This window comes from Gallus gallus, chromosome 2, assembly GCF_016699485.2.
Source record: "Gallus gallus isolate bGalGal1 chromosome 2, bGalGal1.mat.broiler.GRCg7b, whole genome shotgun sequence".
Lineage (NCBI taxonomy): Eukaryota > Metazoa > Chordata > Aves > Galliformes > Phasianidae > Gallus > Gallus gallus.
In genome coordinates this window covers 66025292-66052669 of record NC_052533.1, presented here as the reverse complement: position 1 = coordinate 66052669, position 27378 = coordinate 66025292, and the positions used below count along the sequence as shown (strand labels likewise).

General features: G+C 42.7%; 2 protein-coding genes across 6 annotated transcripts; one reads left to right on the top strand and one right to left on the bottom strand.

Moving 5' to 3' along the window:
- On the top strand, positions 1-25840 carry BPHL (biphenyl hydrolase like). Of its 5 annotated transcripts, none has more exons than XM_025147675.3 (8): positions 1-99; positions 1275-1378; positions 2902-3068; positions 8068-8221; positions 10493-10621; positions 11963-12086; positions 14484-14584; positions 22299-25840. In XM_025147675.3, the coding sequence occupies exons 1-7, from the start codon at positions 11-13 to the stop codon at positions 14569-14571; spliced, it is 855 nt and encodes a 284-aa protein (XP_025003443.1). In that variant the 5' UTR covers positions 1-10; the 3' UTR covers positions 14572-14584; positions 22299-25840. The 5 variants fall into 5 exon arrangements, with proteins under 5 accessions (XP_025003443.1, XP_015131505.1, XP_025003441.1 ...); XM_015276019.4 differs by having other exon boundaries at positions 14484-14591; XM_025147673.3 differs by having other exon boundaries at positions 10493-10624.
- TUBB2A (tubulin, beta 2A class IIa) lies at positions 12965-17519 on the bottom strand. Its single transcript, XM_001231209.7, has 4 exons — positions 17409-17519; positions 16672-16780; positions 16310-16420; positions 12965-16127 (listed from the first exon to the last, which is right to left on the bottom strand). The coding sequence occupies exons 1-4, from the start codon at positions 17463-17465 to the stop codon at positions 15067-15069; spliced, it is 1338 nt and encodes a 445-aa protein (XP_001231210.4). The 5' UTR covers positions 17466-17519; the 3' UTR covers positions 12965-15066.
- Positions 25841-27378: the final 1538 nt, after the last annotated feature.

Genomic DNA, 27378 nt, shown 5'->3' with positions numbered 1-27378 from the left:
GGCGGGCACCATGGCATGGCGGAGCGCTGTCACGGCCGTGCTGATGCTGCAACCTCGCACCGCGTTGCTCACAACCCGGGGACCGGCCGCCTCCTACGGGTAATGAAAAGCACAGTCCCCAGAGGCTCGCTGCGTGCAATGCCTTGTACCATCCTGCTGAATGCAGGCAGGTGCTCCGCACGGCTATAAGCCTTAACACTGCTAGCTCCTTTACATGGCGGGCTGTGGGGTTGTCGGTGTTTGTTTGTTTGTTTGTTTGTTTGCTGTTTTAAGTGGGTTTTTGCAAGTGTGGTTATGCCAAGCAATGAAAAGTGTGGTGTTCTAACGGCTACTTTGCAGAAATGAAGTCGTGGTGGTGGCAGCAATACTGAGTTCAGACACAGACGTTTCGTGTGGAGAAGACCGCTATTTTAGCAGTACCGGCTTCCAGTGCAGCTTCTCAGCGTGTTGAAAAAGAAATCATTTTAGTCCAAAAAGCGTTCAAAACACACTGTGTGGGAAATTCTGGAATTTCACTGGACTTTACACTGAGACACGATCCAAGAGTTGTACGTCACAAGCTCAGCAAAATTCCTGAGCCCGCAATGTTAATCATTGGTCAGGAGAAAGGTAGAGCTGTGGAAAACGTCTAACGCTATCCGAATCTCAAAATCATTATATACGCCCTTTGTCTACAAGAACTACACGTTGGTTACCTTCTATATATGCTACTATTGCATATGCACCATAACAGGAGATTGTGATGTGTTGCACAGGCAGAGAAATCCAGTTTAGAAGCAGTAAGATCAACCCTAGCTACTTCAAAAGTTATTACACAGCAGAAGGAGGTTTCTCCTCTGTGGTATCTTTCAGTTATATTCCCCTTCTTGCATGGTCAAGACTTTTTTTTTTCTCCTTTATCTGAATTCATTCAACTGTATTTGTGAAATATGAGTACAAATTACAGAATGACAGGGGTTGAAAGGGACCTCAAGTCCAACCCCCCTGCTAAAGCAGGCTCCCTACATTAGGTCCCACAGGTAGGTGCCCAGATGGGTCTTGAGTATTTCCATAGGGGACTCCATCACCTCTTTAATGGTCACATAGTGATCGCATCTGCACTCCTGTCAAGTTTCGTCTTCTGTGTGTCTGTGAAAGGGCAAGTAAACAGTTTAGATTTTCCTATATTATCCTTCATATCTAGAAAACGTTAAGTATTGTGTGTTCCTTGAGTGTCCTTGTAGTAATGAGAATTGCCTGTCTGAATGTTTTTCTTTTCCTTGCCTCATCCCTAGTACTTCGATAACATCTGCCAAAATCCAAGTGAATGGAGTCAATCTGCATTATCAGCAAACAGGAGAAGGAAGCCATGCTGTTCTTCTGCTTCCCGGAATGCTAGGTCTGGAGATTTTATTTTTTCTTTCTAGAGCAACCACCTCTTTAACCATCTGCTCTTTTGCTAGAATGCACAAACTATTTTGTAATATGTCCAGCACCTGATTATAGAGCACTTTCATTAAAAGGTGAATTGTTACACATACAAAAGATAGGAAAATGTAGAGGTATAGCAACAAGTTAACTGTTTTTAAAGATTTTAAATATCTCACTGGACAACATAATACATAATGGTATTGGTTCTCAATTTCTTGGCTCTCATAGTCACCTATACCTTCTGGATTGGACTGTGGGAAAAGGGTGTCCAGCAAATTGCTGCGATGAGGTGCAAAGTAATGCGGGGAAAAAAATCAGGTCAGCTGTATTTCTTACACAGCTGATTGTTGTATTCTTCTTAGAAACTAGGTGCATTTCAGTTGAATTAATAAACATTGCAGTTTATGCTCACATTGAAAAAGGCATGGCTGAGACTTGCTTTTTGCTTTAAAACATATTTTCATCTTGTGGTTATTGAGGACAACATCGTTAAGACCCTCAGTGACTTTTAGAGATGGACAACAGATTCTGCTAGCTACACGATACCTGTCCTCTGAGACTACTGCTTTTCATTATAACCCTTTGAAATTTGCACAGGTTTTTTTCCTGGGTTCTTGCAGTATGTTCAGCCCTCGAACAGCCTTTTTAATATAACAATAAATAGCCAATTCAATATTTCATTATTTGAATATTACATACTAGAGCTGGACAGGTTTTATTTAAGTAGTGTGTGATGTTGTTACCACAGAACCATGATCCAGATTAGAAATAAATTGCAGTCTTCTCCTGCTGTTCATAGATAGCTTAGTGCAACAGTATATTCTAGACTCAGTTATTTAATCCTCTGAAAGTCAAGGCTATCAATGAAAGAAACTGGACTGTGTCAGGAGGAAAAGAAATCTATTTGAGTTATTTTGGCAACAAATATCTTAGCAAAATAAAAAGCTAGAATTCTGTACTTTTGTGTCACTACCGTCTCCTCAAACAATGCATTTAAAGTTCAGCTTCAAACACCCATAGTCTTATTGAAATGTTTCATGAAATAAGAACCATCTCACTTTATAGGTGCTTTTCACCTATAAATCACAGTTTTGTCAGCGTATTCCTCCCCTTTCACAGTTTCCCCTGTGCTGGTCAGATGAACAGCAATAACCATGCTTTCAATCTGTCAAAGATAAGTCCCTATCTCAGATAATAATTCCAGGAAACTCAGTTTAAGATGTTCTTCTAGAACATTCATGCAGAGCATCGTTTTTTTTATAAGCTTGCCTTCCTACTAGAAAGTTTGCTCTCATCATACTGCAGATACTTCTGAAGATTTTTATTACCTACTTCATGTCTGAGTGTTGCAATCCTTCGTTACAAATAGAGATAAAGTATAAAGCCTCTTTTTTAGAATTAAGATACAAGTTTCCCCAGTTTCCATCTAGAGTGTGTATGCTGTATATGTATTATGGTGGTTTCTTAAACTGAAGAATGATGGTTTTCCAGGGAGCGGTCAAACTGATTTTGGACCACAGCTTAAGTCCATGAATAAGAAACTATTCACAATTGTCGCTTGGGATCCACGAGGATACGGACAGTCCATCCCTCCCTCTCGAGACTTCCCACCAGATTTCTTTGAGAGAGATGCAAAAGATGCTGTGGATCTTATGCAGGTAAATCTATTCTCAGATTTCATTGTATATATAAATTCTTAGATTTTGCGGGTGGAAGAGTGCTGCTAAGTATGTGTTCTGGTTTAACCCCAGCAGGCAGCTCAGCAGCACATAACTGATCGCTCACTCTCCCCTGATGGGATGGGAGAAAGAATCAGAAAGTTGAAAAGCATGGGTTAAGATAGACAGTTTACTAGGTAAAGCAAAAGCTGTACATTCAAGCAAGGTAAAATAAGGAATCCATTCAGTACTTCTCACTGGCAGGCAGATGTTCGGACACAGGAAAGCACAGCTTGTCACACATAACTTACCTGAGAAGGCAAACACCTTCATTCTCAACATCCACCCCCTTCCTCCTTCTTTTCCCCTAGCTTGTATTGCCAAGCATGGTCTCATGTATGGGACATTCTTTTGGTCAGCTGGGGTCAGCTGTCCTGGCTTTGTCCCCTCCCAGCTTCTCTCACACCCTCAGCTTCCTCACTGCAGATTAATATGAGAAGCGGAGAAATCCTTGACTGTGTAAGCACTGCTCTGCAATAACTAAAGACATCAGTGTGTTATCACTGCTATTTTCATTAAAAATCCAAACCACAGCATCATACAAGCCTCTATGAAGAAAATTAAGTCTATCCCAGTCAAAACCATGACAATATGGTGTTTCCAACAGACAAGAAGTTAAGCAAAACATACAAATGAAGGCTTAAAACTGGGCAGATATACACTGTTCTGGAAAATATTTACTTCTGCAATATACAGAGAAGTTCAGCTTGGGGAATTACAAAGCAATACGTTCTTACTCCAAAACCCTGCCCTAAGAGATGTACAGATGAGAACCATGTGAATTTACATAAACTATATATGAAAAACAAAGGCTAAGCCGAATGATTTAACTAGAAGAGATTACAGTAGTGAAAGGTTCTTAGAAATTTTTTTAGCTAATAGAAACTTGACATTTTACCTCGAGCAATCCGGTTCAACAGACATCTGATAGTGAAAACTGACTTGGCGCTTTGCATTTTACAGCCTATTACTGAAATAATTTTTGTGGGAAACCAAAGGGTTCCTGTAATCATACCAGATCTTAACCAACACTGCTATTGTGATTATGAAGACTGTGATTCAAAGCTGTTATTATTTCTCCATCTTATGGATATATTTTTTTTTTTAATTTGAAATTTATGTTCCTAAGCTGTGCTTTTATTCCATCCTCTAAGAGCTAACACTGTTTTCTGGTTTAGTTCTAACTAATATTTTGGTCTTGTTATGTTAAACTATACAGTTTCTTTGGCCATGTTAAGAAAGTTGGCAGAGCATGAAAATTCCAAAAATATGAGACAAGATTCAGTCAGTGAATCCAACTGTGTTTCTGTAACGAGCAGTAACCTTACAGAAAGAACCATATGAAACTGGAAATGCAGCCTTCCTCGAGTATTCTGCGTGGTGAAACAAAATAAGTCTGACAGCAGAATCAGGATTAAAATACAGTTGTGCCCTCTAACCATATAAGCAGTCTCTCTGCACAGTAAATCACCCATTTCTTCTGCTACACAAACAAAGAAAATAAAGCTGCTATCATGGGTAGGTGACAAACTTTCAGTCTAAATGGTTGTAATTCCCTTTCCCCGCCTCTGTTAAAAAACTAATAGCTGCTAAATAGAAAACAGAGCTTAAAAAAGCAGTCCTTAAAAAGCATGTAATCATAAGGCATGCAGTCAAACAGGGCTGCAGCCCACCAATCTCTAAACTGCCAAGACAAATGAGATATGGCATCCTGGTTTTTTTTGAAGATGTTCACTGATGTAAGCATATAATAACTATTTGTTAAAATCTTCCCAAGGGCAGGTAACTTGATTCTATTTTAGCACAACATGCGAAGGATAGCACAGCTCCCACATAATCACCCCAGCTAGCATTTCCAGCATAAAACAAAGTCCTAACGCCTGCAGAGGGCTGTCTAATGGTATGTGGTTTGCATGCAGACAGCCTGCGGACAGACAAAACCCATTTGTATGGGTGAGCCTTCAGAACCTTTATTCCGGGCTCTTTCAGATTCTGGTGCCTCTCCTGGAGCTGTGACTGCTGCAGGGGTTCAGTGAAATAACAGAAGTATAAATTCTGAAGAGTATTTAGCACCTTGATGCAGACGACAGTGTTATGCATCACTGAACGTGTTCTGCGAAGGAACTGAGATAAAATTGAAGGAGTCTCATGCATTTAGGTCCATTTTGCCATACTCCATCCCAATCTCTTAACAAAAACCACAATGAAGGCCCAAAGCATTAAAAAATATCATTATGGGAACAGTCAGTGTGATATTTAAGAGGTTCTTAGTCTAAAAACCTACTGTTGAAGTAAAAAGGTGGGTTTGGGTTTCTCCCAGTTTTTATAGATGAACTGCAGCCCTTGTGGCATACCTCCTGTGGTCCAAAGAAATAATATAGCACAGAGTGATGCTATATTGCAACTTAACGTTGTAAACTATTTCTGTCACAGCATGCATGATCTTTTGATTGCATTTCACATAGACCTTGATGGAGGAGGTGATTTCGAAAGAAATTCTGTTCCCTTGTTGGGTAAAGATAGCACAAAATCACCCACAGAACAGAGGAGCTGCAACCAGCTCGCAGGTAACTGCCAATGTAAGGTAGAGGCCCGCAGGGTAAGTAATTCAAAACTGAAGCAAACAAACATACACAGCATTTCCAAAACATCTGGTATACTGCATTGTTTGTGGGTTTTTTTTTTTCTTTTGGAAGGCCACAAAGGATAAAATAAATTCCTCCTGCTGAAAAGGCATCCTGAGAAAACCCCCAAAAATGCAACAAAATAATGGCTAGTCAGTGAGAGAAGTACATAACTGGAGGCAAGTAGATCTCAGTTGAAGCGCTGTCAAATTGCCTAGGATGGAGGACAAAAATGTTAATCATCTATACCACCCATCAGGCAACTTTGAGATGCATAATTTGCTACTGGCACTTGGAGAATAGCAGCAACAGCAAAAATTTAAGCTTTATGAGCACTGCTGCCAACTCCTAAAACTTGCCAAGACACCAGTGACACTTTGGCAGAACAATACTGAAAGTTGTTCATTTGTAACTAATTTTTTTCAGCAGACCAGAGCCAACATGTGACCAGCTGCTAAAATTCCAGGCTCCTTTTTCTTGTCAGATCTTACCTTACGTGTCCTTCTTTATCCCCTATCTTATTTCTTTTATGGCTGCTAATTAGGGCTTAGACAGATGAAATCTGGGATTGAGCAAGGCTGCAGTGAGCCTAGCATCAAGGAAGCTGCCAAAACCAGATAAGTCCAGTAGCAATAGAAGAAAACCAGGTATCAGTTTGACTGATAAGGCTGTGCCTCACTTGAGCATCACGTTTACAAGCAGGAACAAGCTTCCAGATTATAACTACTTTTTCCTTTCTCTGTAGATCTTTTGCTTCTCTCATTTCCTGTGTTTTTACTTTCTTCTCTCCAAAGAAAGCAGGACTGGATTTCCAGCAACAAAACACTGAGTGCCAAAACAACGCATTCAACTAACTTGCTTTTTTTTTTTCCTTCAGAAGTACAATCTCTTCTTTAAAGCCATCTAAAAAAATTTAAAAAGAAAAAAAGAATACACACAAACAAACCCTTCAAAACTTTCAGTTATGCCTTTTTGCCGAAGAGTTCACAAACTCAGGCTCCTATATACAAAACTGCTATTGAATATTGTTCCAGTACAAACTTCAGATTTCTTTCATAGAATGGCTTGGGTTGGAAGGGACCCCAAGGATCATCAAGTTCCAACCCCCTTGCTGCATGCAAGGCCACCAGCCTCCAGATCTGGTACTAGAGCAGGCTGCCCAGGGCCCCATCCAACCTGGCCTTGAACACCTCCAGTGATGGAGCATCCACAACCTCTCTGGGCAGCCTGTTCCAGCACCTCACCACTCTCACAGTAAAAGACTTCCCCCTGACATCCACTCTAAGCCTTCTCTCCTTGAGCTTAAAACCATTCCCCCTTGTCCTGTCACTGTCTACCCTCGTAAAAAGTTGTTTCCCCTCCTGTTTACAATTGCCTTTTAAATGCTGGAAGGCCGCAATGAGGTCTATTCCTTTCCTTGCTAGCATCTTTATCTTCCTCACCTTTTGCTCACTGAACGTCATACACACAAAATCCTCTCTCCAGTCACTGCTGTTACCCTCTACCACAGACCTTGGAATACAAGAACACCAGTTTCAGATACTAAGCGGAAAGCAATGTTCAAGTCAGAATGAATTAATGTCCTGGTTGACGTATTTTTTGTTCTGAGCCTTCCTTTTTGAGAAAAAGATGTTGCAATATTAATGTTTTGAGTTGGAATTCATGAGGTACTAATATTTAAAATGTCACGTATGCTCCAGAAAACGTGGATTAAGCACCTAAATTTGATACAATCCTATAGTAGACGCTCTTTAAGCATTTTTTGGTCACTATAGATTTTTCTTTAAATAGGTCAGCTAGCATCAATAAATTAAATCACTGGATTTCATTTTCCAAGTCTTAAACTTTTCTTTTTCTTAAGTTCATCTTGAGTTACATGCCATCCCACACTGCAATAGTCTTTATCAACTTTAGTTGAAGAGAATCCACACATTCTACGTACCATCGGTCTCTAAGACTTCACTGTCATAGGACTAAGCGAATCTCTGATACTTCTCTAGGTCTTCACTATCCATTCTAAATAAACATTTCTTAATTTCAAGACAGCTTCTTAAATGCAGTACGAATCTAATATAATCACTGATTGTTTCATTAAATAGGCATGACAAATTAAAGAGTGGGTAGAGTTTCTTATTTATTTATTTATTTATTAAGTATATGACCTTTCCTATAGCAGGAAAATCTAGCTGGAAGCTACCCTATCTAATTCAACTATGCAGTGTTGTGTCTAGATCTGTACTGCTAGCTTTTGATAAACGCTTTGTATCTGCTTATTAAAAATACCAGTTTTATATAACTTTCTTGTACCAACAAAGGCACTGAAATTTAAGAAGTTCTCTTTGCTGGGATGGAGTGATGGTGGCATTACAGCACTCATTGCAGCCGCAAAGTATCCAGCTCTTATCCACAAGTTGGTTGTCTGGGGAGCAAACGCTAGCGTTACTCAAGAGGATGTGAGAATTTATAATGGTATGTATGTATGAACTGACTGGCTAGAGAAATATCATCTCCTACACTAGTTAATTTCATCTTCATCCAAGGATCTTAGCCACGTTACAGCTAAGTAGAGACAGAGCTGAGGACACAACAAATTTAAAGCAACAGAGTACAAAATTCACCAAGTTGTTACACATAGGGATAGGCTAAAATCATAGGGAAAAATCTCCCAACAGTTACTCCAGGGTAACGTAGCACGATTAAAAAGAAGTCCTCATCAACAGCCACTAAAAAGTATTATTTCTAGTAGCTTATCAGTATATTTCAGAAGGTAAGATTTTTGTTGCTATACCAAGTTCCTAAATTTAAATTCTAAATGATCTTAGTAACCTTTGGCTGAATTTACTTTCTCACATCTTGCACAACTTTTAGACGAGGTCCACAGAAACTCATTATGTTAACACGTAATAGCGTTTGCCTCTAGGGCACATATAATACGTAGTAAGAAAACAAGCTCATAACTTGCTGTTTGGAGGTCAGAAAGCAAATGAATTATTCATGTAAAATCCCAGAATACCTTTCTAATTTGCATTTCTTTTAAGTTAATTACTGTGGTTGCAAAATCTTTCCAAAATAAATAAAACACCGGATTTCTGATCGTTATTAAACTCGTGCAAAATAAAACCTGACCATTTACCATCTAAAGCAAAACAACAAAAAAATCACTGGTTGAAAGTAGAAATGCAGAATTAACCCTGAAGGCTCTCAACATGTGTAACTGAGGATAGTTTTATTTAAGTGATTAGAGTTTGATTTATACCAGCTGTGGAACCTGGCTGTTTTTTCAGCTAAATAACTAGTGTATGTGTTACACATGTGTACTTAAATCACCTGTACAAAGTCATTTTTATTATCATTAGTAGTAGCAGTGGTTTATTCTGTTTCTTTTTTAGCTCTGTAAACATGCTACTTTAGTTCTCTACATGCTTTAATATGAGCAGAGGTTCTATTACATAATAATTAGAAAATGTACATCAGTCAGAATCAGTCATTTGGAAAAAAAGTCTTACTTTGAAAGGACTGCAGGTAGCATCTTCTCCAGTGCTGACTTTTGGCCTTTTTGTGGATTGGTGCTTTTAGCATCTCTCTCTGGGTGATAAAGCTGCTTGAGTATCAGTGCATTTCATCTGTGGTTGAGGATTTGGTAAGAGAGAAAGGGTTTCTTTTGGTATCTGTGTCCTTTCAATATTTAGCTTTCTTTTTCCCCCATCTTCATAAAATAAGGTCAGCAGCACGGATAAAACAGCAGATTTTGTAAGGGAAACAGTTGGTCAGTAAAGTCAGTAGCAGATCGCCTGGGATGATCAAACATTTCCCAGTGGTTACCAATCAGATGCCGTTATAAAACAACACTTTCTATCAGTCAGTACTGCTTTGCTCGTTTGGCTTGACAGATTCTGTTTGTTAATTAATGCCAAACTCTTTTTTCCCCTTTAATTCCTGTTTGAAGCCAATTAAGAGCTTTGCTAATGGCGTATATTACTGTTTGATGATTTAGTACTTTTCACTACTGAATAGGTCTCTTTCACGTTCTCTGCTTTGTCAACGTTATTTTGAGCTTTCTTGATTTAAAGATTTACAACTGAAACACAGCTGAATGAAAGTTACCTCTATAGGTGTCTTATCTGTGACCAGTGTTGAAAATTCTAGGGGAAAAGCAGGTGAACTTAATGTCAGATTATTTCTACAACTATAGCCAGGGTGTTGTGAGTCACCGGGCTCTATTCAGTAAAGTTGCTTGTTTTTCTCTATGACCATGGCAAATGTATAATGATGTCAGCCTGCTGGAATGCCTTAGTAAGAGCTTCATTCTTCCAAACAGTGGTAAGAATCATGGAAGAACCCATAAGCCAAAGCAAAAGGCTGAAGGATATAAAAAAAAGAACTGCCAGCTCTGCCACACTGTTACAAAAATAGTTCTCTTTTTATACACAAAGTACCTTCTTGAACTCATTTTCTTCATACCCTCAAAAAAGAAAAATCAGAAGTCATAGAACTGTCCTATGTATTTAGTTTTGTTCCTTGTGAATGTAATAAGACAGTTTTGTAACTCAGACTCCAGCAGGGATATGGGTTTTTTTAAACCTTTTCCCCACTAAGAATTATTTGAAACCATTCAGTGCAGTTTCAAGTTTGAAATACATGTCTGCATTCAGCTTTGAAAACTTATTCAGATGTTGCCAGCATTGAGTTTTGTCTTGTTGCAGGTATGATCCTAACGTATTTCAATGTTATCTCATGTAGGTATCCGAGATGTTTCAAAATGGAGTGAAAAGGTTAAGAAACCACTGGAAGAGCTGTATGGACATAAATACTTTGCAGAAACCTGTGAGGCTTGGGTAGATGGAATAGCCCGCTTTGCTGAAAAACCAGGTGGTAAGGCTTCCACAGTGTTAGTTTGAAGTAGTTATAGTAGCAGACAATTCTGGTTAAGAATCTAACAGTAATCCTAGCAGTCAGGAAAGGAAGGCCTCTTCGTATGGCATTAAAAGCTGGGTCTGACTCACACTTATGAATAACACAGTTACTTCATAGACGGTTCACAGAACCAGCAAGGTACAGGAGGATAAAAGATTTATGGAAATCATTAGCTGATGAGTCTCTTTGCTTGTTCTGCCATAAAACTACATTAGTAAATAGTTTCTGTCATGCAGACTGAACAGAAGGGGTTCTGCTAAGCTTTTTTCTCCTCTACTTTCTCAGTGTCAAAGGACTACCTCTTGGTGACATTTGTAAGCTCTCCAGAATGTAAGGTGTGTTCATCTAAGCTTCTGAAAATGGGAGCTGAAACACTTTTTAAAAATAAGTAGCACATAATGAGTACAAAAAGGGGGAAGTTCACATTTTGACAGCTCAGATTGAACAAAACATTTAATAAAATACTAGCATATACTCTTGACATATAAAGTCTTTATGGAAATATGGGTTTGCATGCCATGAAATTCAGTGGTAAATATGATGAAATTTATCTCCTGTCCCCTGTATTTTCCTGTCAAGTAAGGTACGTGGAGCCTGCTCAGCTGCAGAAAAATGTAAACTTTGTGATGCTTTCAGCCCTGCCTCTTAGAGATCTGTAGTACCGGGCTCCATTTTAGGGCCAGTTCTCTTCAGTGCTTTCATAAATGACTTGGATGCAGGACTAGAAATCATTTTGAGCATGTTTGTTGATGATACTAAATTAGGAGGAGCTGTTGACTCCATCAAGGATGGAGATACCTTGCAGATCTTGATAATTAGAAAGCAGGACAATCACCAACTACATGAAGTTTAATAAGAGTAGGTGCTGGATTCTGCACCTGGGAAGGGGCAACCCTGCCTATATGTACGGTCCAGGAGATGAGATGCTGGAGAGAAGTCCCACTGAAAGAGATTTGGGGTCTTGTAACTTATGTAATAAAATGTAGCATTGAATGCAAAAGCAACAAAAACTAAGACTGAAGAGAAAAAAGCAGGGCTGGGGACAACCCCTTCATTTGCTCTGTCCATTTCTGCTAATAACCACTAATGGAGCAAGTTTCACTGCTTGTGTGCTACTTAAAAGAAATAAATATTAGTCCTGTTAATGCACTTCTGTGGAATAATTGCATGCTATCCACAAGGAGAAGCAATAGCTAGAACCCAAGCGGAGTTCAAGTCCTTTGCAGAAACAGCTTTGGTCTTTCATTTATTTATTTATTTTTGATGAAGGGTAACCTTCATTTATTTTCTCCCTAGGTAGTATCTGTCAACAGTTGCTGCCTCATATTCAATGTCCCACATTAATAATTCATGGTGAGAAAGACCCTTTGGTTCCACGCTTTCATGCAGAATACATTCATGAGCACATCAAAGGCTCCCGGTAAGTTACGTGAAGGAGTGTTTCTAACTGATGGTTAAAGAAAAGAAGAAATTAAAATCCACAGTGTTAAAAAAAATGCATTTGGACAAATCAGTCCTGACATAGGTGAAAATATTCTCAACTTCCCTATTAAGTTATACAAAGAGTGTATTTGGGCCTTTCTCTTTATGTAGAAAGTAAGAAGAATTAGTACTTAGTAAGTACCTTCCTAATGCTCTCCAAAAGAAACGTAAGAAGGTCCTCTTGGTCTTTCCAAATCTCACCACGCTCCAATACTTAGCAAATATATACGTCTTTTTCTTGTTATAACCATTGCATTCCTTATATTGTGAGACACCTAGCTTCTGTTCCATTCAGCGGAGCAATGAATTGAGATGCTATGAATAGAGCAAGAGTACTAGTTACTAGAGAAAGGCAGAGGATACTGATCTCTGCTTTTCCTTGTTGATGTGAGCAGCAACCTCTAAGATTTTATTTTTCAGAAGGTCCATGAATTTGTTGTTTCAGAAAAGTGAAATGGAAAAAAAAAATTGTACAGCTATCTTCAAATATTACTCCATAAACAAGAAAAGTCTCGAGGCATTCATTCTGAAAACCCAAAAATGTTTCCCATGAAAAGGAGGGATTCCACCATATTTCTTCATAGGTTTGCATGTAAATTCAAGGGTTCTATTACTACTCAGCAACAGATCACGCTGATTAACACTCAAGAGGAGAATTAGAAGAACTGAAACATTTTTATGAATGCAGAGTGTAAGAATCTGTTTCACTGATGTCATCTCTGTGAGAAATTGAGTGATATATTTACCTTTGTCAGCTCTGCCATTCATAAAAGACATTATGCAATAGGAAAGATAAGAAAGATAAGGAGACCTTCCTAATAACCACATACAGACTTTTATTTTAAATGCTTGACAGTCAGTTACTCCCACAGATGCCCTGCTTAGAATACCTATAATCGTGTTAGATTTCACTGAGAAACGCTCTAGATGCTAACTAAGGCATGCCGTAACAAAAACTAGACACAGATCAGATAGCTTCTTCAGAAGGACCACAAGGGTAGCAAGTGTTAGTAGTCGCCAAACAGTAAAACATAAAGCTGCTTTTTTTACATGTCTTTGTGCTGAAGTGCTCTCCCATATATGCATTTATCCAATAAGAAATGAAACCAATGATTAAATATCAGAAACACAGAAAAAATACAGGCACATGACCTCCTTTTTCTCTTGTTGCACCACAGATATTTCAGGAAAGGTGAAAAGGTTTAAGTTCAGCATATTTTCAGTAATAATTTGAATCTCACCTTTACTTGCTTAGGTTTTTTTTCCTGACTTACAAATCAGAAAAGGATTTGCTGTCTGTAGTGCAGATACATTGTTTCTGCCATAAACATGCCATTACTCTGTATCTGTATGGCTAGAATTAAGTAATATTAGGCTTACCATTGTGGATGGTATTCATGATTGCTGTTGTATGTTTGCATATCTGTATATTGCTTTGTCTTTGAAAAAACCATCTTAATGAAATTCAGAAGTGCTGGAAGAACTAGATACATTTATACTGGTGCTTCTTCCTGAAACTAAGCATCACTTGATAACCACTACAAGAGTTATTGCCTTTGCTGTAGTAGGATTTAAATGGTATGAAGACAGCAAAGCAAAGTATCAGACAGTGTGGTCTTTAGCTGTTGAAACAGCTAAAAGTTATAAAACAGAGTTTCACAGCCTGATTTAAGTGCTAGAAGTACATACATGAGGTTTTTCTCAGATAGAAAACAACAGCAATTAGTTTAGTCTTGCCTCACCCGTCAGTTAACAGCCTAAAGATTGAGGCTATTCAGAAACTCTCCTAAACCTTTTTGTAGCTTAAGTCATAATTCAGCAGCAGAAATACGTACTTCCCTTTTTACTTTAAAAAGCTAGATTGTATTAGTTCTGAATTTGTTTTTATGCAGAAAAAAAATGAGACAGTGCAAATGCCAGTTAAGTTTGCTGTGGCTACAGATTTAGTTTTACCACCCAGTCTGTTCAGGACATTCTGTCCAGCACAGGCAAAGCAGCTTAGGTGCTTGACATACCTTTAGATGCATCTTACTCACTTCAATTTGTGTCATCTTTGCAGACCACTAAAAAGGTTCTTAAACTAGGTCTGAGACACAAAATTTGTTTAAAAGTGCAGTTTATCCTTCCCAAAGTGGAGGAACTGTTTGTTGTTTCAACTATTGATGTAGTTGACATTCTGATTCACATACATGGAAACAGTACGTCAGCGTTACATCAATATTTTTACTTGGGTAACCAAGAGCAAAGGAACAGGACAAACTGTTTACCTGTGCTCCCAGAATATAGTGCATATTCAGAATATTGTTTTTTTTTCCCCTCCCCTCCCTCTTTTAAGGTTGCATCTGATGCCAGAAGGAAAGCATAATCTACACCTGCGTTTTGCGGAAGAGTTCAACAGAGAAGTAGAAGAATTCTTACGGTGACCTAAGCTGTAAGGTTAGAGGTATTTGTCCTTGCACCCTTTAGGAAATATAGCGATTTCATTTTTCATACACGTTAGGTATGAGTCCTGTAAGGAAAAGGAAAAAAGATAATTGCATGAGAGGGATCTGTATTAACAATACGTAAGCCTCTGTGGATCAGAATATACCACTGTACTTCAAGACATCTTACAGGCCTTGAAACTTATTCAGCCTGTGGGGCAAGAAATAGCTGTTCTTTGTCCGATGGGGGAGTTAAGAAAGACAGAAAACAATCTAGAATGCATGCCTTTATGTGCTCTTAACATTATAAAGGACAAAAAACCATTGTAATAACTTGGGATTCAGAACAGTTACATTGATAAAATCTGTCAAAGTTACAAGTGCAAAGAGGATAATTGGGTACACAGCATCTAAAGAACATGCTTTACCACTACTATCAAAAGTCATTCCATACACATGCCAGCTTCAGAGAAGTTCTTCTGATAAGTGGGAACTTCATGCCTCATCCTCCTCTCCTTCCTCTTCAAATTCACCCTGCTCATCAGCGGTGGCATCCTGGTATTGCTGGTACTCTGAGACCAGGTCGTTCATGTTGCTCTCCGCCTCGGTGAACTCCATCTCATCCATGCCCTCGCCGGTGTACCAGTGCAAGAAGGCCTTGCGCCGGAACATGGCCGTGAACTGCTCCGAGATCCTCTTGAAGAGCTCCTGGATGGCCGTGCTGTTGCCGATGAAGGTGGCGGACATCTTGAGGCCACGCGGGGGGATGTCGCAGACGGCCGTCTTCACGTTGTTGGGGATCCACTCCACAAAGTAGCTGCTGTTCTTGTTCTGCACGTTCAGCATCTGCTCGTCCACCTCCTTCATGGACATGCGGCCTCGGAAGATGGCAGCCACCGTCAGGTAGCGGCCGTGGCGGGGGTCGCAGGCGGCCATCATGTTCTTGGAGTCGAACATCTGCTGCGTCAGCTCGGGCACCGTCAGGGCTCGGTACTGCTGGCTGCCGCGGCTCGTCAGCGGGGCGAAGCCCGGCATGAAGAAGTGCAGCCGGGGGAAAGGCACCATGTTGACCGCCAGCTTGCGCAGGTCGGCGTTCAGCTGGCCGGGGAAGCGAAGGCAGGTGGTCACGCCGCTCATGGTGGCCGACACCAGGTGGTTGAGGTCCCCGTACGTGGGAGTGGTGAGCTTCAGGGTGCGGAAGCAGATGTCGTACAGGGCCTCGTTGTCGATGCAGTAGGTCTCGTCCGTGTTCTCCACCAGCTGGTGCACAGAAAGGGTGGCATTGTAGGGCTCCACCACCGTGTCCGACACCTTGGGGGAGGGCATGACGCTGAACGTGTTCATGATGCGGTCGGGGTACTCCTCGCGGATCTTGCTGATGAGGAGGGTGCCCATCCCCGAGCCGGTGCCGCCGCCCAGCGAGTGGGTCAACTGGAAGCCCTGCAGGCAGTCGCAGCTTTCCGACTCCTTCCTCACCACATCCAGCACAGAGTCCACCAGCTCAGCGCCCTCCGTGTAGTGCCCCTTGGCCCAGTTGTTGCCGGCCCCGCTCTGACCTGCGGGCAGACCAGAAGCAACGCGCCACCTTAGTGCCCCCTCGAGGAACCGAGGTCCACCTGCGCCCTCACGCCCCCCGTTCCCATCCCCAGGGCGCTGCTGGGATCCAGGCTCCCCCGTGGGGCTCACCGGCACACGCCTCACCCACGCTGGGGGACGCCTCCACAGCACGCTCACTCACCAAAGACAAAGTTGTCGGGTCGGAAGATCTGTCCAAAGGGGCCGGAGCGCACTGAGTCCATCGTGCCGGGCTCCAGGTCAACCAGGATGGCACGGGGGACGTACTTGTTACCTGCGGGAGGAACCGACACCAGCATTATGGCCCCGCAGCACTGCTGTGCTCACTGCAGCCTCTCCATAATTCACTGGAGAGTTGCACTGTCTGGATCGTAACTGCAGTGCTATCAGAGCCCTTCTGAGAACAAAGCTCTGTTAGAAGTCACTAGTAGATGGCAGCTCTTACCAGGCATTTTCCCAGCTACAATGAACTGGCGTTTCTGCCTTATTTACTTAAGGATGTCAGAGGATGCAGACCAAACTTACCGGCAGCTTCATTGTAGTACACGTTGATCCTCTCCAGCTGCAGGTCGCTGTCGCCGTGGTAGCTGCCGGTGGGGTCGATGCCGTGCTCATCGCTGATGACCTCCCAGAACTGGAAGAAATGTTTGTGAAAGGGCAGCTGTTAAGTACAGCTGGCCGGTGCCAATCACACGTGCTTGCAGTCCGTGCACACAGCGTCCCCGACCACTCCCTAGCACGGCCGAGCAGCTGCCCGGGAGGAAGCTGCACCTCCATGAGTCAGTGCAGAAGAGTTTCCTTTGGCCGCGGCAGCTGAATTAACAGAAGCAGCGCTGAGCAGAGGAGGGCAGACGGGCAGCTGCAGCGCTGGAATTCGAGCTAATTCATTTTTAGCACGCATCCGCGGGGTGACGATGCTCGCATACCCCTCGATTTGATACTCTTCTATTGTCTAGCCGCGGCTTAAGACCGCCTAGAGCAGCTACGCCGTTCTACTGACACGGCAGCGTCACCGCAAGACGACAGCGGCCCCAGCACGCACCCGGGTCTGGCCCCGACACCGCGCCCCTCTCCCTCAGGAGCCGTACGCGCGGCTGCCAGGCGGCTCCGTCCGACCGCGGGCTCGAGCCCGGGCACGGCCCAGCCGGAACGAAGCCCCAGGGCAGCCCCGCTCCGCTCGCCGATAACCCCGGCGGGGCTGCGCGCTGCACCCCGGTGCCGGTCGCACGACCCTCGGCAGGCAACCGAGAGACGGCCCGTACCTTGGCGCCGATCTGGTTGCCGCACTGCCCGGCCTGGATGTGCACGATCTCACGCATGATGCCGATACCCGCGCTACCTCCCGCGCCGTCACCCCCCGCTCTCCGCGCTGCGGCGGCCGCGCCCCGCTCCGAGCCTTAAATCGGGCGCTGCGCACCGCCTCTCTCGACGTCACGCGGCAGCGGCGCGCAGCCAATGGGCACGCGGGAGCGGGGCGGGGCTGCGGCATTGTCTCCCGCCGCGGGTCCCACACCCGAAGGCCGGCGGTGGAGCCGCCCCTCGGTGGCGGGCAGCGCTCGCGGGACGGGGCCGGGGCGGCAGCGCGGGGAGGCTGGGCCGGGGACAGCTGGAATTCAGGAATTGCAGATGATTTACACCGAGCTGCTTCTGCACCTGCTGGGGCTCGTGCCTTTACTTGTCCGCTTCAACGGCAGAGCTTGCACTGCTGCGTTTTAGCGGCGCCTTCCAGCTTTGTATTTCTAGCTCAGGCCTGCTGAGCTACTTTTTGACACCTTTGAAGCACTGATACCATCGTTCCGTGGTTCAGAGTCTTAAAACAAGCGGAAATTGGAGGACAGCCATGATAAAGCCAACAGCAGCTTTCAAGCGGTATGACACAGTTTCAGCTCGAGCTGTCAGACCTGTCCGTGTGAGGCTCCCAGTTGAGGAATGCAGAGGGCCGGCATGAAACGTTACCCTGCTGCTGAAGAACAGCTTTTGCTGGGAGCGGTCTGGCAGCGATTGTAACTTGAACTCCCATAGGAACGGCGTATCTGTTTTGCTACAAGTGAACCTACGTTCTGTGTTAACGAAAACCCACCGTGCACCTCACTTGGGAAGATTTTTGACCTTGCTCCTAGCGTCTCCGGTTGTTGACGCACGGGAATAAACTAAACTGATCCAAACCCGTGGCAGGTGGCTGTGGTAGGAAGGACAGTTCAAGAGCAACAGAGAGAATGTGGTTTTTAGACCAAGATGTGTGTACACCTGACCTAGCATAACGTGTCCACGGCCATGGCAGGGGAGTTGGAACTAGATGGTATTTAAGGTCCCTCTCAACTCAAATCATTCTAAAATTCTATGATATAGATCATAGAATCATAAAAGCATAGAATCCGTAGAATCATAGAATGGCTCGGGTTGGAAGGGACCTCAAGGATCATGTAGCTCCAACCCCCATGCCACAGGCTGGGCCACCAACCTCCACGTGTAATACTAGACCAGGCTGCCCAGGGCCCATCCAACCTGGCCTTGAACACTTCCAAGGACAGGGAATCCACAACCTCTCTGAGCAGCCTGTTCCAGTACCTCACTACTTTCTTGGTAAAGAACTTCCCCCTGATATCAAACCTAAATCTTCCCTCCTTCAACTTAAAAACGTTTCCCCTTGTCCTGCTATTGTCTACCCTTTCAAAGAGTTGACTCCTTTCCTGTTTATAGGCTCCCTTTAGGTACTGAAAGGCTGCAATGAGGTCACCCCTCAGCCCAGCTCCCTCAGCCTGTCATAGGGTAGGGCAAATTTATCAAGGAAAGAACACTATAGTGTGTACCTTTTTATAATAGTGACTTTCCTTCAGCCATCGCAGTGCTACAGGAACCAGAGGAGAAGGCAGCCCAAAAGGGATCGTGGTCCTCCCAAGCAGCCCAGGTGATCCTTATTATGTAATTAAGGGCTGGCACTACATCTGCAGTGAGAGCCCCATAACATCTTGTCAGAGTGATATATCTACATCCTCATTACTGGACATACAAAATAAAATTGGATTGGGCAGAAACTTGATTGTAAAACATTAATCAGTTTGCAGTTGTAAATTTTCAGTTGTGAAAAAAAATGTTTTTCATTTGACTTGCTGGCCTGGCAAGGACAGCTTTACACCAGGAGGGGAAACAGCAGCTTCCAACAAGGTTAGCAAAAAAGGAGAAGCATGGTGTACCTCACCACCCCCTCGCTGAAGGGGGTCCACCTCAAGCATGTGCACACAAATGTAGAAATGCCAATGCCATGAGGACAGCATGGCAAACTCTCCCGTGTCTGCTGGTGAATCAGCACAGCAGGAGGAATTAGCACAATGAGTGAGAGATCTGTGTGCAGTTGCAGAACTATGGTACCGTGGGGATCACAGAGACATGGTGGAATGCTGCAATGCTGCAGTGGATGAATGAAAGCCCTTTAGGATGGACAGAGTAGGAAGGTGCAGAGGAGTTAACCTTTGTATGAAAGAGCAGCAGAAACACGCAGAGCTCTGCCTGGGGATGGATGATGATTTAAGGGGTCAAGATTAGAGAGCAAACTCATGTATGCTGTATTGTGGTGGTTGTTTGCTATATGCTTCCTGATCAGGAAGACATAGAAGAGATCATCAAAGAACTGGAAAAAGCCTTACAGCTACAGACCCTTATTCTCAAAGGGAACTTGAATCTTCTGAGTATCTCTTGCAGGATCAACAAAGCAGGATACAAGAATTCATGGAAGTTTTGGAAGCAAATCAATGATAACTTACTGTTGTGAAGTGCAAAGGGGAGAGAGATGCTGCTGGACTTTCTTATAAACAAGGAAGAACTGGTGAGGACTGTGAAGGTTGGAGTCATCTTTGGCTACAGTGACCATAAGATCATGGAGTTCAAGATCCTGAGAAAAAGAGAACAAGGCAAACAGCGGGATCACTACAAAGCCTTTCAGGAGAACTGACTTTGGATTCTTCAGTTATCTGTTTGGAAGAATCCCGTGGGAGATTGTCTTGTAGAGAAGAGAGGTCTGAGAGGGCAGATTGGCTTTCATGACTCACCTCCATGAAACAGCTCAAGAACGGTGCTTTCTGATAAGCGGGACATCAGGCAAAGGCAGCAAGAGGCCTGGGCAGACAAACAAGGAGCTGCTGGCTAAACACAGACATAAGAAAGAAACATACACGAGGTGAAAGTAGGCTCACATGACCCAGGAAGGATATAAAGACACCGTCCTGGTGTACAGCGATAGGCTTAGGAACATCAAAGCTCACCCAGAGCTGAATCAAGCAAGGGATGTGAAGGACAGCAAGGACTGATCTATCTGCAGCAAATGTAAATTTTGGACCCACTACCGAAGGAAGAACTGATGACAAAGGACATAGAAAAAACTGAGGTATTCAATGTCATCTTCACCATGTTTTTTTTACTATTAAGGAATCCCAAGCTTCCGAGACCTGTTGGAAAATCTGGAGCAATGAAAATTTATTCTTAGTAGAGGTGGATCTTCTTGAGGAACATTTAGATGAATTGAACATGCAAAAAGTGCATAGACAATGGTGAGATACACTCACAAGTGCTGACGGAGCTGACTAATGTCACTGTGAGGACACTTGACAATCTTCGAAATATCACGGCAAGGAGAACCTTCCTGAGGACTGGAAAAAGGTAAATGTCACTGCTAACTTCAAGAGGAACGAGAGCAAGGATCAGAGAACAGGTGAGTCAGCCTTACATCAATTCCTAGAAAGATGAGAGAATGAATTCTTCAGGAAACAACTTCTGAACATATTAGGGTCAAAAAGGTGATTGGCATTAGTCAGCATGGATTTGCAAAGAGGCAGTTATGCCTGACCTAGCTGACAGCCTTCTACAATTACTAGCTCAGTAGATGGTGGAAAAGCAATGAATATCGTTTATGCTATGGAGGCTTTTAAACTGTCTCCTGTAACATCCTGGTAGGCAAATTGAGGTATGGCCTAGATGAATGGGCAGCAAGAGGGAGGGAAAACTAGCTGAACTGCCAGTTTGAAAGCAGAAACCAAAAAAGACTCATAACTGGCAGAATAAATGGCTGATCAGAACCTCACAGAGTTCAACAAGGGGAAGAGCAAAGACCTACCTCTGGAAGTGAACAATCCCAGGCACCAGCGCGTGGTGGAGGCCACTCAGAAGGAAAACAGCTTTGCAAGAAGGGGCCTGGGGGTCTTGGCAGGCACCAAGTTGAATGTAAGCCAGCAGTGCGACCTTGCTACAAGGGTGTCCAGCAGCGCGACCTTGCTACAAGGGTGTCCAGCAGCAACCTGAGCTATATTAGGAAGAGTTACCAGCAATTCAAGGAAGGGGCTCTTTGCCCTCTACTCAGCGAATGGTGAGAAACATTTGGAATTTTGCACCTAAATTCTGTACTCGGCTCCCCATTACAAGAGAGAGATGAAGATATTTTAGTGAGTCCAGTGAAGAGCCATAAAGGTTAAGAGATTAGAGACTCTTGTCATACAAAGAGAAACTGGGAGCTAGGACTGATTGTCCTGGGGAATGATCAGGGGTATCTTATCAAGAATCTCATAAATACTTGGAGGGAAGCTACAGAGAAGATAGAGCCTGGCTCTTCTCGGTTGCTCCCAATGACAGGAGCAGAGGCAATGTGCACAAACTGGAATATCAGAAACTAAATGTAAACACAGGAGAAACCTTTGATGTCAGACACTGGTACATGGTGCCCAGAGAGACTGTGGCATCTCCATCCTTGGAGATACTCAGAACTTTGGACACAGCCCTGATCAGTCTACTGTAGCTGACCCTGCTGGGCTGGGTATATGATTGGACTGGATGATCTCAAGGGATACCCGCCCACTTCAACAATTAATTGATTCTGTGAAAGGGAGAGGAGTGGACCAACGTGTGTGACAAGTAACATCAGATCAATGGATTATTGGTCCTAGTGCCACACTGTACTATGACGTTAAATTAAAAATTATAACAAAATGAGCAGAATTTTGCAGATGTGAGCTAATAATTGATCTAGTAAAACACTAACGTTTTCTTTGTTTTGTGTTTGGCTGCTGTGACCTTTGGAAAATAACGTGGAGATTTTTCAAAAGCAGTCCTCAGTTTTCTTCAGTGTATTGATGTGCAAACAAACGATGTCTCTTTTTCTTCCATAGGGCAGAACCTCAGCTGCAGTGAAATATCATGAACATGGACTGGCTCAAGCTTGGTAACACATGGAATTATATGCTATTGCTTTTGCAAAACACAAAATATCCAGGATTATACTAGCACTGAGATCTTCTTTTTAATTGGATTCTATGTTCATTATATCCTGCTATTGTATTTTCCACTGACACATTTTTTCAGTACTTAATCACAGGCAATCTTTGTTACTGCTAGTGCAACTTGTGCATATACATTTCTGCAAGCTGTGGGTGTAGCCTGCATTTTTTTAGGCAGCACTGGGCTGTTACACCTTCTCACTACTTGCAGAGCTGCAAAACAGCTGTCCCTCTCGGCATCTCTATGGGATATACGCAAGCATTTAAGAGCTTTTTGGCTGCCAAGTTATTCTTGGAAATCTACAAAGCAACAGCTTTAGGCATTCTTATTCCCCATCTGAAGGTACCTGGACACTCCCTGACATGCCTTCCTCCCACATGCACACAGTGGCTTCCTTGGAGCTTTATTATTATACTCTTAAGGATTTGGAACTTTTAATTCACAGAAGCTATCGCACCCATTTCTTTGTAGATTCCCACTGGTTTTTAGGGGTGTAACTCCAGATTTAAAAAAAAAAAAGAAAAAAGAGCACCTACAGTGAGGCTCATGTTCATGTGTCTAATAAGTTCCCTCATCTACAGCAATACTAAGCACTCATGAACACACAGCAAAGAAAATTAAACATTAATTGCTTACACATCAATCCAGAATCCTACATTTTGGCAAATAAACACTACAAAAAAACCATAGCTGTTAGTGGCATTTAAATAAATAGAGTGGTTCACTATAGCATTTTTAACATAGCTTCCCCCCCCCCCCCCCCCAAATTGGAGGTATTTAATACTACGAACAAAAATCCAAATACCCCATTCATAGATTTGCAGTGCCTGCGCGTGGGAACACCCATGTGCCCCTCTGCAGCCAAACCACTGCTTGCAGCTCAGCAGCCAGCTGAACAAAACTCTACCTTCCCCTGTTTCCAAGGCAACCGCAGAGCCTTGGAAATGAGCTGCACAAGGGAGGCGATGGAAATCTTAGCACATTTTAATGTATCTGTAATTTCCTATTGTAGGACGGAGAATTGCAAACATATAAATACGGGAGCTGCTGAAGCATACACAATACTAGATTGAGCATCTGCCTATGGCTTTATTCTCATTTACAATGAGTGATAGCACTTATTGCTTAGACATGTCTATCAGAAGTGAAATGATTATTTTGAGTCTTCCCATTGGAAACAATGGATATTTCTCTGTCCATTAGCTTTTTGTCTGAATTATACCAGACAGTAACAGTATTACCACCTGATGCAGACTCCGAGGTCACCTGTGGTATCCAATGCTTCATCACTAGAGCGATGCGCGTTAAGAATGCTTCCCCCAGCAAGAGGGTGGAATATTTGTGGAGGTATTTTTAATTCTAGTAATAAAATGATAACAAAAAAACCTATTTTTATTTCAGAATTACAACCCGCTGCAGGCACTAAAAAAAGCAGTTACACAGTACACTGCTGAGCATGGTTTTATGAATGAGCTAAAGCAATTCCACTGTAGAATTTCTACTGTAGAATCTGTAGAATCTTCTGTACTTGTGCTTTTTTCTTGGACTTAAATTCTTGCATTTGGCCAAGAACAAAAGAAGGGAGAGGATGAGCACGTAAGACAACATCACAGAACAATATAGGGCACTGTCAATTCTGAAATGAAGTGTGCTTATTTTCAGGAGAGAGCTGTTTCCTCGTGCACCTAATGTTTCTTCCATAGCCTGTGGCTTCTCTTGGGAACTTAGCCTGTAACCTCCGAGTCAGGAATTTGTTTACATAGTCCTAAAGGACGCGACAGTCTCTGCTCATCTGGCTTCCAAAAGTTACCATAACAAATACGATCATTATGATATCACTAAATGACTGCAGAAAGGGGAAAATATGTTTATCATCACCAGGCACAGATTTACTGAGAAGGAAAGAGGCAAAACAATACAGCCTCTCATTATTTCCGCTTGGCACACCAGATGTGATGGGGTAGCTGCCAGATGGCTCCTGCCCCCAGCCAGGCTGCATCTACCTTTTAAGATCACTCAGAAGATGAAATCTGTTTGCCATCTCTATCAGCTGAGGCCGTCAAGTCAATATACAACCGATTCCAGCATCGATATAAATGAAATGCTGCTATTGTGTTTTCCAGGGCAGCCTATTTCCCACTTGTCAGTGGGAACGAGGAACAGACAGAGGCTTTGATCAGCTAGCCACAGTTTCTTTTGTTCCTCAGCCTCCTTGCTCTATCTTGCAATCCGATCATTACTTGTAATTCAAACCGACGCTTAGCTAACTCTAAGCTTTATCCTGGGAAATTTCTAAGAGATGCCATAGTTTGTGGTGGGATTTGAGGCATAGTGCTTAAAATCACCCAGGTTCTCTGCAGGAGAGACCAGGGTGGTGTTGCTCCAGGTGGCTCCATCCAACTAAGCACTTGCTCTGCTCTCCCCCTGCAGAAACTGTTTTTTGCCTTCTCTGTACTAGTTCTCACTTCAACACATTCCTTAATCCAAGAAAAAAAAGCTTCTTCCCATCTCATTTATCATATCTGGGTGATTTAGGAAAATGACTCGTGGAGGGGTCAGACATGCTCCAGAGGGAATTAAAACCTCTAAAGCAAGGCAGTGGGGTAGGACTATCCTTTTCAGCAGCTGAAGGATAATGAATGAGCCCCACCCACGGAGCTACCCACTTCTGTGAGTGGCAGCTCTCTTAAAGCCCTGGGAGCCTTTAATCCAAACTCACTCTATAGGCTTTCCCCTATCCTCTAGTATGGAGCTGAAACTTCAACATACTAGCCATTCGACTCATTTATTAACAATAAAACCAGGATTATACTGGATGCATAGTAGCAGATTAAGTTACGCTTGAATTTCATTTAATGCATGTAAAGCTTTTTTTTTTGTGAGGCCATTTGAATTCTGCATGAAAACCCTGTTTAATTATTCACTGCAGAGGCAGGCAGCGTGTTTGTCAGATCCATAGTAAAAAGGCAGGAACATTTTTCACTGCAAAACAACACAAAGCTGTTTACTGAACAAACTATACAGCCTCTGCCAGGGTAGCCATTCCATCTCCTGCAGTGAGTGCTTTCACATTCTTAAGCTGAATTACTAGCATTGCTGTTTGCAATGATAAATACACTCTTGACAAAAAAAAAAAAAAAGCCTTGAATTTATCAAGTGAGAAAAATCTGATTATAAAAGATGACTTATCAGTAACTGAGACCTGCTTGAAAATCTGCATCTCAGAAGAATCAAACACTAATAAACAGGAATTTGACAAAGCCAACTTGATGTTCTCAAGAGAAAAATTCTGCCCATAGAAGAAAAATGTCTTTGAGTGGGAAGGACAGGATGATCTACTCTGAAATTACTTTCTTACTGTATAAGCAGATAACCAGTTTATAATACTCTAAAAATTAGTGATTTTCAAGTAAATAAAATACTTGAAACTGGAGGTTGAAGCTACGAGCAGAGAAACAGATTGGTTGTTATTAAACTGCTCAGGGAGGAAGAAGAGTTTATCACCTGCACTATTTCCTTTGCTGGAAAGAACTGAGGGATCAGACTCCTCTCCATAGCTGGCCTTCAACGCGCACTAAAACAAAGGCTCAAAGGGCTCCAGATGGGTAAGTGTCCAATAGAGTAAAGTCTAAGAAGTGTCTTTTTCCAAAATACTCCACAGCCTCAGGCACTTTGCTGTATGACCAAATGCTTCCATTTTGATTTCTCATGTAGACAAGCTAAAGTAACAACCATCTAAAATGGAAGCATTGATGTGCAGTAGCATGCACTTTCCCATTTTAACAAATAGCAAAGAACAGAACAGGTTATTGGTGGAATATCAGAAGGCAGAAGCTTAGCATGACAATTTGAGATTGTTAGGAGAAAAACTCTCAAGACCTTTTGATCCAATCACATACAAAATTACTGCAAATACTATAAAGGCTTATTTTTTTGCAGAGTGGAAGTCGGGGAAAAACCTCACCTGAGTTACCTTGAGCCCATAATACAGTCATGAGATTTGTTTAATGAAGACAACAAATGTGAAAAAATGCACAGGAATATTGAAGAGTGAGAGAACAGTGCCTCCCATGTGCCAAGTAAGTGCTCCTTGTAGCTCCTACGCAGGCTGCAGTATCTGATTAGTCACTGAAAGTATAGGGTAGTTACACTTTAATGTGGAATGGAAGAGTAATATCCCCTGGCAGGAAGGGCAGGACTACCCCTTTTACTTGGTACACATGATCTCTCTAGGGAGGATTCCCCATTTCCTCATCCCTTTAGCAAATCAAGTTTTCAGGCCCTGTTACATAGAAAATAATCCAGTAATGGACACCACCTCCCTGTGAAGCAGAACTAATAGAACCTTTAAAAAAAGATAGTTGTTGCATTGAGGTCTTTTTACAGAAAGAGAACTACCTTACTATGAAACTAGTTGTACTCTAAGCTAGTGTTTGTATCAGGATGAACCTTGACTTGTTATTCAGTTTACAGAGCAGCAGAAGAAGCAAGTCAGAGGAGAACTCTTCCCTTCTGCATTGAATATGATACTGGATGTTCTGGCCCTGTTTTTTGAGTTAAAACAGGTTTCTCTAGGCACCACCACTACATTTGGCAGCACTGCATTGCAACATCCATGTCCCACAAGAGACAGTCTGTTTGTGGTTTGTCTAGGCATGGGGCACTCGCACAGATGCCTTGAACAGTCTACCGGCACCATACTACTGTAGTATGAAGCATGTGAGACTATTATCCAGAAGCAGGCTCTCTCTTTAAATATCAGAGAGGTTTTTTGCCTCCATTGGCGCAGAGAACCAGCTGGAGAGAAGATTCTAGATTCCCTTCTTTCTTCAGGCTTTAAATCAAGAAAACAAACTTCTTTGCTTTCTGCAAAGAGGCTTTTGTCAACAGGACAGGCCCCACAGTCTTCATTCTTACATGACCGCATCGCTGGGACTATCCTGTATTAAATGCAATCCTATTCTGATGTAG

Bases quoted from the DNA above. Each gene is read 5' to 3' on its own strand.
- BPHL (XM_025147673.3), top strand. From the start codon at position 11: ATGGCATGGCGGAGCGCTGTCACGGCCGTGCTGATGCTGCAACCTCGC. The intron at 100-1,274 runs GTAATGAAAAGC...CCTCATCCCTAG, and splicing joins GGACCGGCCGCCTCCTACGG to TACTTCGATAACATCTGCCA. The intron at 1,379-2,901 runs GTCTGGAGATTT...ATGGTTTTCCAG, and splicing joins TCTGCTTCCCGGAATGCTAG to GGAGCGGTCAAACTGATTTT.
- TUBB2A (XM_001231209.7), bottom strand. From the start codon at position 17,465: ATGCGTGAGATCGTGCACATCCAGGCCGGGCAGTGCGGCAACCAGATC. The intron at 16,781-17,408 runs GTACGGGCCGTC...CATTTCTTCCAG, and splicing joins GCAACCAGATCGGCGCCAAG to TTCTGGGAGGTCATCAGCGA. The intron at 16,421-16,671 runs GTAAGTTTGGTC...TTCCTCCCGCAG, and splicing joins GTACTACAATGAAGCTGCCG to GTAACAAGTACGTCCCCCGT.